This window comes from Armigeres subalbatus, chromosome 1 (genome assembly GCF_024139115.2).
Source record: "Armigeres subalbatus isolate Guangzhou_Male chromosome 1, GZ_Asu_2, whole genome shotgun sequence".
Lineage (NCBI taxonomy): Eukaryota > Metazoa > Arthropoda > Insecta > Diptera > Culicidae > Armigeres > Armigeres subalbatus.
In genome coordinates, this window is record NC_085139.1 from 218,991,440 (window position 1) to 219,005,539 (window position 14,100).

Here is a 14,100-nt window from a genome sequence, read left to right on the forward strand (position 1 = left end):
ACTTTTTAGACTTATGCACGACCAAGTGTGCTTTGTCGTAGGTAATTATATCTCCTGCAGAAATAACTAATAAAATATGTTTTGCTCTAGAGCACTTACAATTTTGCTATTCAAGCTTCCGTCTTTTGTAGTTTGCCTTAGTCAACGACGATCTTGCTACTGACCCAGAGGTAAAACAGATGTTAAATAGAAAAGGCAGATAATCAAAAATTCATGAAGTCTACCATTGTTTTTGAGCAGTGATTTGATACAATCTTTTATTCAAAACAAAACAATTCAAAGCAGCTCTCTAATAATGTTCAAGCGATAATTATTTTAAATAATTGAATATATTATTCATAAGTTCCGAAATCAGTGACAGCTGTTATGCCAAATGACCATAATGCCAAATGGCCATTATGGCATATGGCTGTTGTGCCAAACGACATTATACGAAACGACCTTTATGCCAAACGGTCTTATGCCAAATGACCTACCACCGACTAGAGTGTGCCAATAACAATCACCCTTCTGAACTCGGTGTGCAAAATTCTGTCACCTATTCTGTTAAACATATTGAGACCGCTTGAGGAGTCCTTCGTTGGCGAATACCAAGCAAGTTTTCGTGAGGGACGATCAACGACGAATCAGATGTTGAACCTACGGATGATGCTTGATAAATTCCGTGAGTACAACTTGCAGATTCGTCAGCTGTTCATTGATTTTAAAGCAGTGAAGAGATATGAGCTATGGCAGATAATGTCTGAGTATGGATTTCCGGCAAAACTGATTAGACTGATACGTGAAACGCTTGATTTCTCAAAATAATGTATTCGGATTGCAAACGAAGTGTCAACCTCGTTTGTGACTTTAGAATTTATCGTTCAACTATGCACTCGAGGGCGAGATTAGGAGATCTGGCATGCAGAGGAACGGCACTTTCATCACACGGTCGCATATGCTTCTGGGCTTTTCGGACAACATCTACCTCTTTGGAATCGATCGCAGGGCTTTTACCCCACTGATGAGGGAGACGGCGAAGATAGACTTAAACATTAACTCAACCAAGACTAAATACAAGGTTCCGAGTAGAGATAAAGGTATACCTATACTATAGTCCTATAGTGATGTAGGTGTTGAGGTAGTGTTTGATGCGAAAGTGTTTGAAGTTGTTCAAGATAGGTTTACCCTTGGAACGGTTGTGACATGTGACAATGACGATTCCCGTGAAATGAAGAGACGTATTGCGCTGCGAATAGGTTACGAAACGGTTCTATTATCACCTTAAATCCCGCAACATGCAGACGGAAACGAAATTTGTCCTCTATAAAACTCTGATTCTACGATAATGGAGCTCTACAATACACCAAGCATAGGTGTAGCTAACCAGGAATCCAGCGGTACTTAGAAGGGAGAGTTTCTTTGCCAAACTTGCTCTCTGCAGTTTTTGACTTTGTAGGCTTTGTATGGGATTATTTATTAATAAAGCGTACATATTTATTGACTAAATTGTATCTCGCGCTATCGAGGACTGTTCCGCCAAGCTTGTTGTTCAATTATCCATTCCAAATACTTTGACACCCACGTATAGATGCCTGCTAGCTCAGTGCCCCCGCACGCAGGTCCCGACGAGACTACTCCGACCAGGTAGTACTTGTCGTTCTGACGTAGCACAAGCGGTCCGCCCGAATCTCCCTGGCAAGCGTCAGTGGCCGTTCCATCTTCGTTTTGTTCACCCAGTGCACATAAATGACCATCCGTAACGTTGAACCTCACAAAATCCTTGTTGAACCGCTGGTGACAGTTGCTACGAAGCACAGGCCGAACGATCCCTTTTAGCAGCACTCGGGAGACATCCTCTACAAACGGAATAAATTTAATTCAATTGACGAACAAACAAATGAATTCCATATTTACCTGAATTATCGATACCCCAGCCTATAACTGTGAGATTTTGAGTTTCCGGCAGTTCTTCCTTCTCCGTATACAGGCAAATGGGCTGCACCTGCTGATTCATTTTGATCTTGGTCTTCAGCTCGATAACGGCTATGTCGTTCAACCGACGTAGCGACCCGTACCGTGAATGCCGTCTGACTCGGGCAATCTCATACGTGTCGGCCATTCCATCTTCCGCTTCGGTTGTCCCAACGCGCACTTTCAACGCGGTGAACTCACTTCTGAAACAGTGCGCCGCGGACAGTAAGAACCTCTCGGAAATGATCGTGGCTCCACAGCGGTGCACAGTGGTGTTGTAAATTACCAGCGCTATGAATGGAAACTCACCGCTTTCGGCCCTGTCCACCACTCCAACGATGTGGTCGGAAATTCGAGTGGCCGTTGCGTTGAAAACAGCGTTGCACTGCTGTTGCACAACGTCGCAACAGCCAACCATCCGGGAACCATCCGATCGGCATAGCTTGAGCTCGCCACCACCGACCGTGGTACATGCGGAAGCCTTACGGCACTGGCCCGGTCGTCCATTGCTCAGTACGCAGTTGTCACCCTCTGGAAAGAAGGAATAAATCGCTATTATAGGTATACCGTTAATCACAAAAATCATTCTTCCCAAAGTACTTTCATCCAAACGAAATTCTGCTCTTCGAGGAAAACTCGTTTCACGGTTTTCTTCATAAAATGTTTGGTCTTAAAGTACTTTCGACTTTAAAGTCCACTTCTGCGCTCCCACCATACAAAAGTTACGGGGAAGGATTCGACTGAAAGTTGTTTGGTCAAATATACCATTTTGTCATTTGGTCAAACAGACCATTTGGCCAAACAGGTCGTTTTGCTGAATAGGCCATTTGGCCGAACATGTCATTTGGCCAAACAGGTCATTTGGTCAAACAGACCATTTGGCCAAACAGGTCGTTTTGCTGAATAGGCCATTTGGCCGAACAGGTCATTTCGCCGAACAGGTCATTTGGCCGAACAGGTCATTTGGCCGAATAGGTCATTTGACGGAATAGGTCATTTGCCCGAATATGCCATTTAGCCGAATAGGTCATTTGGCCGAATATGTCATTTGGCCGAACAACTCATTCGGCCGAATATGTTGGCCAACAAAATTTTTGGATCACTTCACACTTCTCGATCATCATTTCTCATTCCTCACTGCGAAGAAAGACGTCTCACTACTCACTTCGCACTTTTCATTTTTCAAAGTGAGAAATAGTTAGTGAGAAGACTCACTACGAACTTCTACTTTTCACAGTGAGAAGTGAGAAATGCGAAGTGAGTAGCGTCTACTTACTTGAAGAGAAGCGAGAAATGATTAGTGGGAAGTGATAAGTGAGACGTCTCACTAATCATTTCTCACTTCTAATTGTGATGAGTGGGAAGAACGAAGTAAGAAGGGAGACGCCTCTTTTTTCAATCATCATTTCCAACTCCTTATTTCTCACTTTTGCCGTAAGCAATGATTATTGAGAAATGAGACCATTATATTTAGCCAAATAACATATTAGGCCGAATGGCCCGTGTATGACCAGTTCGGTCAAATTACTTTCGGCCAGATGAGGTTCGGCCTAGTGGCATTCGGCCAAATGGCTTTCGTCCGAATGGGTTTCAGTCGAACGACCCTTCCCCGACCATTAAAGCTGAACATCTTGACTACCAAATCATATTACAAAGCCCAACGCTGCAGTATCAATGATGAAATTGAAACGGTGTAGAAGTGTGCCGGATAGCTACCGTTGAGGCCACACTATCGCAGCTGGTAGTGTAAAAAGATCTTATTCTTGCCAATATTGACGATTATTCTGGTCACGACAGCATTATGATCGCGCAAGAAGCATTTCTTCTCCGGATTTAAACATTTTATTACGGAAACATTTTATTGAACGAAAGATACACTGTTTAACGTCTAACGTTGTGTTGAGTACTGATGGGATATGGTTGCAACACAAGTGATAATAGTGATAGAACATGCTTTATACCAAAAACAAAAGTTATGAAAGTGGTTCATCACAGTTACTGATCGATAGATATTCTATCGATAATGGCTTTAATCATAAAGGGACACGACATAGCTATGTGGACCATTTAATCAGTTTATCAGTTAATCACGACATTGTGAAGTAAACTACCGAGGGTGTATTTCTAGTGACACGACTCGCACTGTCACTGAGCTTGAAAGCAAGAAGAGAGTCTTCAATATCCGAGCTCGCTCCCTGAAAAAATCATTCTCTTTGATGTTTTGCTTCTTCACTTTTCACACGATCACATGGATTCATCTTCTGACTTCACTGTTCCTCTACTTCTAGGTTGATTTGTATAATATGACACTGCTGGATCAAGTGATTTCCAATTGATTATGGGAACTTTGAAGGAAGCAAAAGTTTTGGAATTAAAACGTGATGACTGGGGGGAAACCCGCTATTATCGCTTGCTGGATGCCTGAGGCGTTTCCATTGATCGAAACGTTCAGTGAGAAATGTGTTATAGGACTTCCTATTTCTTGGACAGGCTATAAACCATAGCAGAATGCCGTTGAGCAAATAAAAAATATTACTATTAAAAAGGAAAACAAATTAAAATACTTCAGTGATGGACAAATTGCACTTCATTGCCGCAGGACCAAGGAGCTAACCAAGGCAAACCCATTTCAAGCAGTTGACTGAATTGAAATCCTCGTAACACGAGGTATTCAAAAAAATAAACTTCTGATTTCATCTTCCAAACTTGCAAAAAGACCTCCCATACCACGTTGTCAGTTCGCTAACACTTCCATCAGCCTTTTAATACTAGAAACCTACCATACAGCGTCTTATCTTCAAACACAATATTTGATGCGATTTGATGCACTAAGCACCCCAAAAACAAAATCAACATAATAGACCGCATTTTGTAGTGAGGGGCACGCAAATTATTCACGATCACTTTCCTATCAATTAAATTCATGAATACAAATCTCCTACGTCACAAACGATCCACAAACACCATTTATTACTGCTCGGAAATTCTAATGAGCCGTCACGCGAGTTTCATTCCGCATATCAACGGGATGGCACCGGGGATTATCACTTTAGCTAATTTATGGGCAATAATTGCGATAAGTGTCATCGATCACACACGCCACAGTCGCGATCTGCCGCGCTCGGGCCGGACTGTCTGCGTCCGAGTGGTTCAAGATCACCGCTCACACTGATTGCCGATCGATGCGAGCGGCAGGCTAAAACGAGACGTTTCGTTTTCCAATCGATAGGCTTTCGCTCTCAATCTCACAGTATTCACCTGTATTTAGCATGCCATTGCTTGTTCAAGAGCGTCAGAGCGATCATTCTGCAGGTTACAGTATGCAATACACTCAACCCCCTTTTTACGTTACTTATTGGGAGGACATAAAAAATATGACGAAAAAAAATGATTAGATTATTAGTTTTTATTTGATTTCATTGATCTTTAGACACTGGACACAAATACGATACTAATACGATACTTAATGCCGTTTAGCTGAATTAGTAAAAATTACATGAAGTGTACAGCGAGAAGTGAGGAATGAGACAATTCATACATCTCATGAGAAATATGACTTCCGAGCCTCTTGAAAGGAGGCTTCCGAGCCTCTTGAAAGGAGGCTTCCGAGCCTCTTGAAAGGAGGCTTCCGAGCCTCTTGAAAGGAGGCTTCCGAGCCTCTTGAAAGGAGGCTTCCTAGCCCCTTGAAAGGAGGCTTCCGAGCCTCTTGAAAGGAGGCTTCCGAGCCTCTTGAAAGGAGTAAGGCTTCTGAGCCTCTTGAAAGGAGGCTTCCTGGAGCCTCTTGAAAGGAGGCTTGAGGCCTCTTGAAAGGAGGCTTCCAGGCCTCTTGAAAGGAGGCTTCCGAGCTCTTGAAAGGAGGCTTCCGAGGCCTCTTGAAAGGAGGCTTCCTAGCCTCTTGAAAGGAGGCTTCCTGAGCCTCTTGAAAGGAGGCTTCCTGAGCCTCTTGAAAGGAGGCTTCTGAGCCTCTTGAAAGGAGGCTTCTGAGCCTCTTGAAAGGAGGCTTCCTGAGCCTCTTGAAAGGGAAGCTTCCTGAGCCTCTTGAAAGGAGGCTTCCTGAGCCTCTTGAAGGGAAGCTTCCAGGCCTCTTGAAAGGAGGCTTCCGAGCCTCTTGAAAGGAGGCTTCCAGGCCTCTTGAAAGGAGGCTTCCTGAGCCTCTTGAAAGGAGGCTCTGAGCCTCTTGAAAGGAGGCTTCCTGAGCCTCTTGAAAGGAGGCTTGGAGGCCTCTTGAAAGGAGGCCTCTTGAAGGCTTCCAGGCCTCTTGAAAGGAGGCTTCCTGAGCCTCTTGAAAGGAGGCTTCCGAGCCTCTTGAAAGGAGGCTCTGAGCCTCTTGAAAGGAGGCTTCCGAGCCTCTTGAAGGGAGGCTTCTGAGCCTCTTGAAAGGAGGCTTCCTGAGCCTCTTGAAAGGAGGCTCTGAGCCTCTTGAAAGGAGGCTTCCTGAGCCTCTTGAAAGGAGGCTTCTGAGCCTCTTGAAAGGAGGCTTCTGAGCCTCTTGAAAGGAGGCTTCCTGGAGCTCTTGAAGGAGGCTTCCTGAGCCTCTTGAAAGGAGGCTTCGAGCCTCTTGAAAGGAGGCTTCCTGAGCTCTTGAAAGGAGGCTTCCGAGCCTCTTGAAAGGAGGCTTCTGAGCCTCTTGAAAGGAGGCTTCTGAGCCTCTTGAAAGGAGGCTTCCTGAGCCTCTTGAAAGGAGGCTTCCGAGGCCTCTTGAAAGGAGGCTTCCTGAGCCTCTTGAAAGGAGGCTTCTGAGCCTCTTGAAAGGAGGCTTCCAGGCCTCTTGAAAGGAGGCTGAGCCTCTTGAAGGAGGCTTCCAGGCCTCTTGAAAGGAGGCTTCCTGAGCCTCTTGAAGGAGGCCTGAGCCTCTTGAAAGGAGGCTTCCAGGCCTCTTGAAAGGAGGCTTCTGAGCCTCTTGAAAGGAGGCTTCCAGGCCTCTTGAAGGAGGCTTCGAGGCCTCTTGAAAGGAGGCTTCCGAGCCTCTTGAAAGGAGGCTCTGAGCCTCTTGAAAGGAGGCTTCCTGAGCCTCTTTAAAGGAGGCTTCCGAGCCTCTTTGAAAGGAGGCTTCCTGGAGCCTCTTGAAAGGAGGCTTCTGAGCCTCTTGAAAGGAGGCCTGAGCCTCTTGAAAGGAGGCTTCCTGAGCCTCTTGAAGGAGGCTTCCGAGCCTCTTGAAGGAGGCTTGAGCCTCTTGAAGGGAGGCTTCCTGAGCCTCTTGAAAGGAGGCTTCTGAGCCTCTTGAAAGGAGGCTTCTGAGCCTCTTGAAAGGAGGCCTGAGCCTCTTGAAAGGAGGCTTCTGAGCCTCTTGAAAGGAGGCTTCTGAGCCTCTTGAAAGGAGGCTTCCGGAGCCTCTTGAAAGGAGGCTTCCAGCCTCTTGAAAGGAGGCTTTGAGCCTCTTGAAAGGAGGCTTCCTGAGCCTCTTGAAAGGAGGCTTCTGAGCCTCTTGAAAGGAGGCTCTGGAGCCTCTTGAAAGGAGGCTTCCTGAGCCTCTTGAAAGGAGGCTTCCAGGCCTCTTGAAAGGAGGCTTCCTGAGCCTCTTGAAAGGAGGCTTCCTGAGCCTCTTGAAAGGAGGCTTGAGCCTTCTTGGAAAGGAGGCTTCTGAGCCTCTTGAAAGGAGGCTTCTGAGCCTCTTGAAAGGAGGCTTCTGAGCCTCTTGAAAGGAGGCTTCCTGCCTCTTGAAAGGAGGCTTCTGAGCCTCTTGAAAGGAGGCTCTGAGCCTCTGAAAGGAGGCTTCCTGGAGCCTCTTGAAAGGAGGCTCTGAGCCTCTTGAAAGGAGGCTTCCGAGCCCTCTTGAAAGGAGGCTCTGAGCCTCTTGAAAGGAGGCTCTGAGCCTCTTGAAAGGAGGCTTCTGAGCCTCTTGAAAGGAGGCTTCTGAGCCTCTTGAAAGGAGGCTTCTGAGCTCTTGAAAGGAGGCTTCCTGAGCCTCTTGAAAGGAGGCTTCTGAGCCTCTTGAAAGGAGGCTTCCGAGCCTCTTGAAAGGAGGCTCTGAGCCTCTTGAAAGGAGGCTTCCGAGCCTCTTGAAAGGAGGCTTCCTGAGCCTCTTGAAAGGAGGCTTCTGAGCCTCTTGAAAGGAGGCTTCCTGAGCTCTTGAAAGGAGGCTTCCTGAGCTTCTTGAAAGGAGGCTTGGAGCCTCTTGAAAGGAGGCTTGAGCTCTTGAAAGGAGGCTTGAGCCTCTTGAAAGGAGGCTTCTGAGCCTCTTGAAAGGAGGCTTCTGAGCCTCTTGAAAGGAGGCCTGAGCCTCTTGAAAGGAGGCTTCTGAGCCTCTTTGGAAAGGAGGCTTCTGAGCCTCTTGAAAGGAGGCTTCTGAGCCTCTTGAAAGGAGGCTTCCTGAGCCTCTTGAAAGGAGGCTTCCTGGAGCTCTTGAAAGGAGGCTTGAGCTCTCTGAAAGGAGGCTCTGAGCCTCTTGAAAGGAGGCTTGAGCCTCTTGAAAGGAGGCTTCTGAGCCTCTTGAAAGGAGGCTTCTGGAGCCTCTTGAAAGGAGGCTTGAGCCTCTTGAAAGGAGGCTTCCGAGCCTCTTGAAAGGAGGCTTCCTGAGCTCTTGAAAGGAGGCTTGAGCCTCTTGAAAGGAGGCTTCCTGAGCCTCTTGAAAGGAGGCTTCCTGAGCCTCTTGAAAGGGAGGCTCTGAGCTCTTGAAAGGAGGCTTCTGAGCCTCTTGAAAGGAGGCTTCCGAGCCTCTTGAAAGGAGGCTTCCTGAGCCTCTTGAAAGGAGGCTTCTGGAGCCTCTTGAAAGGAGGCTTCCTGAGCTCTTGAAAGGAGGCTTCCTGAGCCTCTTGAAAGGAGGCTTCTGAGCCTCTGAAAGGAGGCTTCCTGAGCCTCTTGAAAGGAGGCTTCTGAGCCTCTTGAAAGGAGGCTCTGAGCTCTTGAAAGGAGGCTTCTGAGCCTCTGAAAGGAGGCTTCTGAGCCTCTTGAAAGGAGGCTCTGAGCCTCTTGAAAGGAGGCTCTGGAGCCTCTTGAAAGGAGGCTCTGAGCCTCTTGAAAGGAGGCTTCTGAGCCTCTTGAAAGGAGGCTTCCTGAGCTCTTGAAAGGAGGCTTCCGAGCCTCTTGAAAGGAGGCTCTGAGCTCTTGAAAGGGAGGCTTGAGCTCTTGAAAGGAGGCTTCTGAGCCTCTTGAAAGGAGGCTCTCCGGAGCCTCTTGGAAAGGAGGCTTCCGAGCTCTCTTGAAAGGAGGCTTCTGAGCCTCTTGAAAGGAGGCTCTGAGCCTCTGAAAGGAGGCTTCCTGGAGCCTCTTGGAAAGGAGGCTTTCCTGAGCCTCTTGAAAGGAGGCTTCTGAGCCTCTTGAAAGGAGGCTCTGAGCCTCTTGAAAGGAGGCTTCTGAGCCTCTTGAAAGGAGGCTTCTGAGCCTCTTGAAAGGAGGCTTCTGAGCCTCTTGAAAGGAGGCTTCCGAGCCTCTTGAAAGGAGGCTCTGAGCTCTCTTGAAAGGAGGCTTCCTGAGCCTTCTGAAAGGAGGCTTCTGAGCTCTTGAAAGGAGGCTTCCTGAGCCTCTTGAAAGGAGGCTTCCGAGCCTCTTGAAAGGAGGCTCTGAGCCTCTTGAAAGGAGGCCTGAGCTGAGCCTCTTGAAAGGAGGCTTCTGAGCCTCTTGAAAGGAGGCTTCCTGAGCCTTCTTGAAAGGAGGCCTGAGCCCTTCTTGAAAGGAGGCTTCTGAGCTCTTGAAAGGAGGCTTCTGAGCTCTCTTGAAAGGAGGCTTCTGAGCCTCTTGAAAGGAGGCTTCTGAGCCTCTTGAAAGGAGGCTCTTGAGCCTCTTGAAAGGAGGCTTCTGAGCCTCTTGAAAGGAGGCTTCTGAGCCTCTTGAAAGGAGGCTTCTGAGCCTCTTGAAAGGAGGCTTCCTGAGCCTCTTGAAAGGAGGCTTCCGAGCCTCTTGAAAGGAGGCTTCTGAGCCTCTTGAAAGGAGGCTTCCTGAGCCTCTTGAAAGGAGGCTCTGAGCCTCTTGAAAGGAGGCTTCTGAGCTCTCTTGAAAGGAGGCTTCCGAGCCTCTTGAAAGGAGGCTTCTGAGCCTCTTGAAAGGAGGCTTCTGAGCCTCTTGAAAGGAGGCTTCCTGAGCTCTCTGAAAGGAGGCTTTCCTGAGCCTCTTGAAAGGAGGCTTCCTGAGCTCTTGAAAGGAGGCTTGAGCCTCTTGAAAGGAGGCTTCTGAGCCTCTTGAAAGGAGGCTTCCTGAGCCTCTTGAAAGGAGGCTTCTGGAGCCTCTTGAAAGGAGGCCTGAGCTCTCTTGAAAGGAGGCTTCCGGAGCCTCTTGAAAGGAGGCTTCTGAGCCTCTTGAAAGGAGGCTTCCTGAGCCTCTTGAAAGGAGGCTTCTGAGCCTCTTGAAAGGAGGCTTCTGAGCCTCTTGAAAGGAGGCTTCTGAGCCTCTTGAAAGGAGGCTTCTGAGCTCTCTTGAAAGGAGGCTTCTGAGCTCTTGAAAGGAGGCTCTGAGCCTCTTGGAAAGGAGGCTTCTGAGCCTCTTGAAAGGAGGCTCTGAGCCTCTTGAAAGGAGGCTCTGGAGCCTCTTGAAAGGAGGCTTCTGAGCCTCTTGAAAGGAGGCTTCCTGAGCCTCTTGAAAGGAGGCTTCCTGAGCCTCTTGAAAGGAGGCTTCTGAGCCTCTTGAAGGAGGCCTGAGCTCTCTTGAAAGGAGGCTTCCTGGAGCTCTCTTGAAAAGGAGGCTTCTGAGCTCTCTTGAAAGGAGGCTCTGAGCCTCTCTTGAAAGGAGGCTCTGGAGCTCTTGAAAGGAGGCTTCTGAGCCTCTTGAAAGGAGGCTCTGAGCCTCTTGAAAGGAGGCTCTGAGAGCCTCTTGAAAAGGAGGCTTCTGAGCTCTCTTGAAAGGAGGCTTCTGAGCTCTCTTGAAAGGAGGCTTCTGAGCCTCTGAAAGGAGGCTTCTGAGCCTCTTGAAAGGAGGCTTCCGAGCCTCTTGAAAGGAGGCTTCTGAGCTCTTGAAAGGAGGCTTCTGAGCCTCTTGAAAGGAGGCTTCCTGAGCCTCTTGAAAGGAGGCTCTGAGCCTCTTGGAAAGGAGGCTTCCTGAGCCTCTTGAAAGGAGGCTTCTGAGCTCTTGAAAGGAGGCTTCTGAGCCTCTTGAAAGGAGGCTTCTGAGCTCTCTTGAAAGGAGGCTTCCTGAGCCTCTTGAAAGGAGGCTTCTGAGCCTCTTGAAAGGAGGCTTCCAGCCTCTTGAAAGGAGGCTTCCGAGCCTCTTGAAAGGAGGCTTCCTGAGCCTCTTGAAAGGAGGCTTCTGAGCCTCTTGAAAGGAGGCTTCCTGAGCCTCTTGAAAGGAGGCTCTGGAGCTCTTGAAAGGAGGCTTCCAGCCTCTTGAAAGGAGGCTTCCAGCTCTTGAAAGGAGGCTCTGAGCCTCTTGAAAGGAGGCTTCTGAGCCTCTTGAAAGGAGGCTTCTGAGCCTCTTGAAAGGAGGCTTCTGAGCCTCTTGAAAGGGAGGCTTCTGAGCCTCTTGAAAGGAGGCTTCCTGAGCCTCTTGAAAGGAGGCTTCTGAGCCTCTTGAAAGGAGGCTCTGAGCCTCTTGAAAGGAGGCCTGAGCCTCTTGAAAGGAGGCTCTGAGCCTCTTGAAAGGAGGCTTCCTGAGCCTCTTGAAAGGAGGCTTCCTGGCCTCTTGAAAGGAGGCTCTGAGCCTCTTGAAAGGAGGCTTCTGAGCCTCTTGAAAGGAGGCTCTGAGCCTCTTGAAAGGAGGCTTCCTGAGCCTCTTGAAAGGAGGCTTCCTGAGCCTCTTGAAAGGAGGCTTCCTGAGCCTCTTGAAAGGAGGCTCTGAGCCTCTTGAAAGGAGGCTTCCTGAGCTCTTGAAAGGAGGCTTCTGAGCCTCTTGAAAGGAGGCTTCTGAGCCTCTTGAAAGGGAGGCTTCCTGAGCCTCTTGAAAGGAGGCTTCTGGAGCCTCTTGAAAGGAGGCCTGAGCCTCTTGAAAGGAGGCTTCCTGAGCCTCTTGAAAGGAGGCTTCCTGAGCCTCTTGAAAGGAGGCTCTGAGGCCTCTTGAAAGGAGGCTTCTGAGCCTCTTGAAAGGAGGCTTCCGAGCCTCTTGAAAGGAGGCTCTGAGCCTCTTGAAAGGAGGCTTCCTGAGCCTCTTGAAAGGAGGCCTGGAGTTTCTCTTGAAAGGAGGCTTCCTGAGCCTCTTGAAAGGAGGCTTCTGAGCCTCTTGAAAGGAGGCTCTGAGCCTCTTGAAAGGAGGCTTCTGAGCCTCTTGAAAGGAGGCTTGAGCCTCTTGAAAGGAGGCTTCCGAGCCTCTTGAAAGGAGGCTTCTGAGCCTCTTGAAAGGAGGCTTGAGCTCTTGAAAGGAGGCTTCCTGAGCCTCTTGAAAGGAGGCTTGAGAGCCTCTTGAAAGGAGGCTTCCTGAGCCTCTTGAAAGGGAGGCTTCTGAGCCTCTTGAAAGGAGGCTTGAGCCTCTTGAAAGGAGGCTTCTGAGCCTCTTGAAAGGAGGCTCTGAGCCTCTTGAAAGGAGGCTTCCAGAGCCTCTTGAAAGGAGGCTCTGAGCTCTTGAAAGGAGGCTTCCTGAGCCTCTTGAAAGGAGGCTTCGAGCCTCTTGAAAGGAGGCTTCCGAGCCTCTTGAAAGGAGGCTTGAGCTCTTGAAAGGAGGCTCTGAGCCTCTTGAAAGGAGGCTTCTGAGCCTCTTGAAAGGAGGCTTCTGAGCCTCTTGAAAGGAGGCCTGAGGCCTCTTGAAAGGAGGCTTCCTGAGCCTCTTGAAAGGAGGCTTCCAGCCTCTTGAAGGAGGCTTCTGAGCTCTCTTGAAAGGAGGCCTGAGCCTCTTGGAAAGGAGGCTTCTGAGCCTCTTGAAAGGAGGCTCTGAGCCTCTTGAAAGGAGGCTTCTGAGCCTCTTGAAAGGAGGCTCTGAGCCTCTTGAAAGGAGGCTTCTGAGCCTCTTGAAAGGAGGCTTGAGCCTCTTGAAAGGAGGCTTCCTGAGCTCTTGAAAGGAGGCTCTGAGCCTCTTGAAAGGAGGCTTCCTGGAGCCTCTTGAAAGGGAGGCTTGAGCCTCCGAGCCTCTTGAAAGGAGGCTTCCGAGCCTCTTGAAAGAAGGCTTTCGAGCCTCTTGAAAGGAGGCTTCCGAGCCTCTTGAAAGGAGGCTTCCGAGCCTCTTGAAAGGAGGCTTCCGAGCCTCTTGAAAGGAGGCTTCCGAGCCTCTTGAAAGGAGGCTTCCGAGCCTCTTGAAAGCAGACTTCCGAGCCTCTTGAAAGGAGGCTTCCGAGCCTCTTGAAAGGAGGCTTCCGAGTTTCTCTAATGTTGTAAGGAGGAATTGTAGACAAAAATATAGCACTACTCAAGCATTATGACTGTTATGAGTACATCAAAATTTATGAAGTAAATTTGACTTCTGAGGAAAGTTATGAACAAATTAAACAAACGACATGTAGATGACATTTTACAAGACAATTCCCGAGAAACACACTTGTTATAAAGGAGTTTCTGTGACTCATATGCGACCAAATTAGGTCATATAAGAGTTGCTGCAACCAAATCTGCCAGAACTGTGCTACTAGGGTTTGTAATACATCCGCCAGTATGCATTTTTGTTCGAGGTTCCCCCTGGAACCAGCAAAAGTACCCCCAGGGGTACATGTACCCCAGGTTAACAACCACTGCATTAGTGGTTAGTCCCTCGCTCGCGCTTGCAAAAGTAAACAAAAACTCGAGTTCGGATCGGATCCGATCGGAAGTCAGCAGTGGAGTAGAAGCATGTGCTTTTTTGGTTCCAAATTGATGATGAGTTTTTTTTCTACTTTCTTCCGATTCCCTTCTTCATTCTTCTTCAGTTCTTCTTTTTTCTTTCTTCTTCTCATTTCTTCTTGCTTTCTTCTTACTACTTCCTTCTTCTTTATTCCTTCTTCCTTCTTATTTCTTCCTTCAACATTCTGATATTGATCACTTATTACAAATAGCAAATCTTGATCTTCTCATGATATTTTAGTGCCAAATATTGATATTGTCGGTTGATCTCTTATATCAATCAGGTCCATTTCTCATTTTGCTATCTACTGAAGGCGTTTGACCACTATTCCAACCCCGCCTAGGCCGTAAAAGCCCAGTCCATGGTAGATTTTTGTCATCTGTAGGCTGTGACAAGTTTTAAAAATCGTTTCCAGATAACCTGGAACTGAGGATGAGAACCCAGCACGCAAGTTGCACGAATTTGATGTCTGTGCTCGCGATGTACGTGCGGAATTAGTAGGTTTACCAATTTTCAATAGTACTTCTTGAAATTCCAAACACC

At 48.3% G+C, this 14,100-nt stretch overlaps 1 protein-coding gene across 1 annotated transcript; it reads right to left on the minus strand.

Moving 5' to 3' along the window:
- Nucleotides 1-1,290: 1,290 nt before the first annotated feature.
- Nucleotides 1,291-5,134, minus strand: LOC134211040 (CLIP domain-containing serine protease C9-like). Its single transcript, XM_062687588.1, has 3 exons — nt 4,734-5,134; nt 1,897-2,484; nt 1,291-1,838 (listed from the first exon to the last, which is right to left on the minus strand). Exons 1-3 carry the CDS (start codon nt 4,876-4,878, stop codon nt 1,501-1,503), a joined length of 1,071 nt encoding a protein of 356 aa, XP_062543572.1. The 5' UTR covers nt 4,879-5,134; the 3' UTR covers nt 1,291-1,500.
- Nucleotides 5,135-14,100: the final 8,966 nt, after the last annotated feature.

Bases quoted from the DNA above. Each gene is read 5' to 3' on its own strand.
- LOC134211040 (XM_062687588.1), bottom strand. From the start codon at position 4,878: ATGAATTTAATTGATAGGAAAGTGATCGTGAATAATTTGCGTGCCCCT. The intron at 2,485-4,733 runs GTAGGTTTCTAG...CCTTCTTTCCAG, and splicing joins TGAAGATAAGACGCTGTATG to AGGGTGACAACTGCGTACTG. The intron at 1,839-1,896 runs GTAAATATGGAA...TTCCGTTTGTAG, and splicing joins CTGGGGTATCGATAATTCAG to AGGATGTCTCCCGAGTGCTG.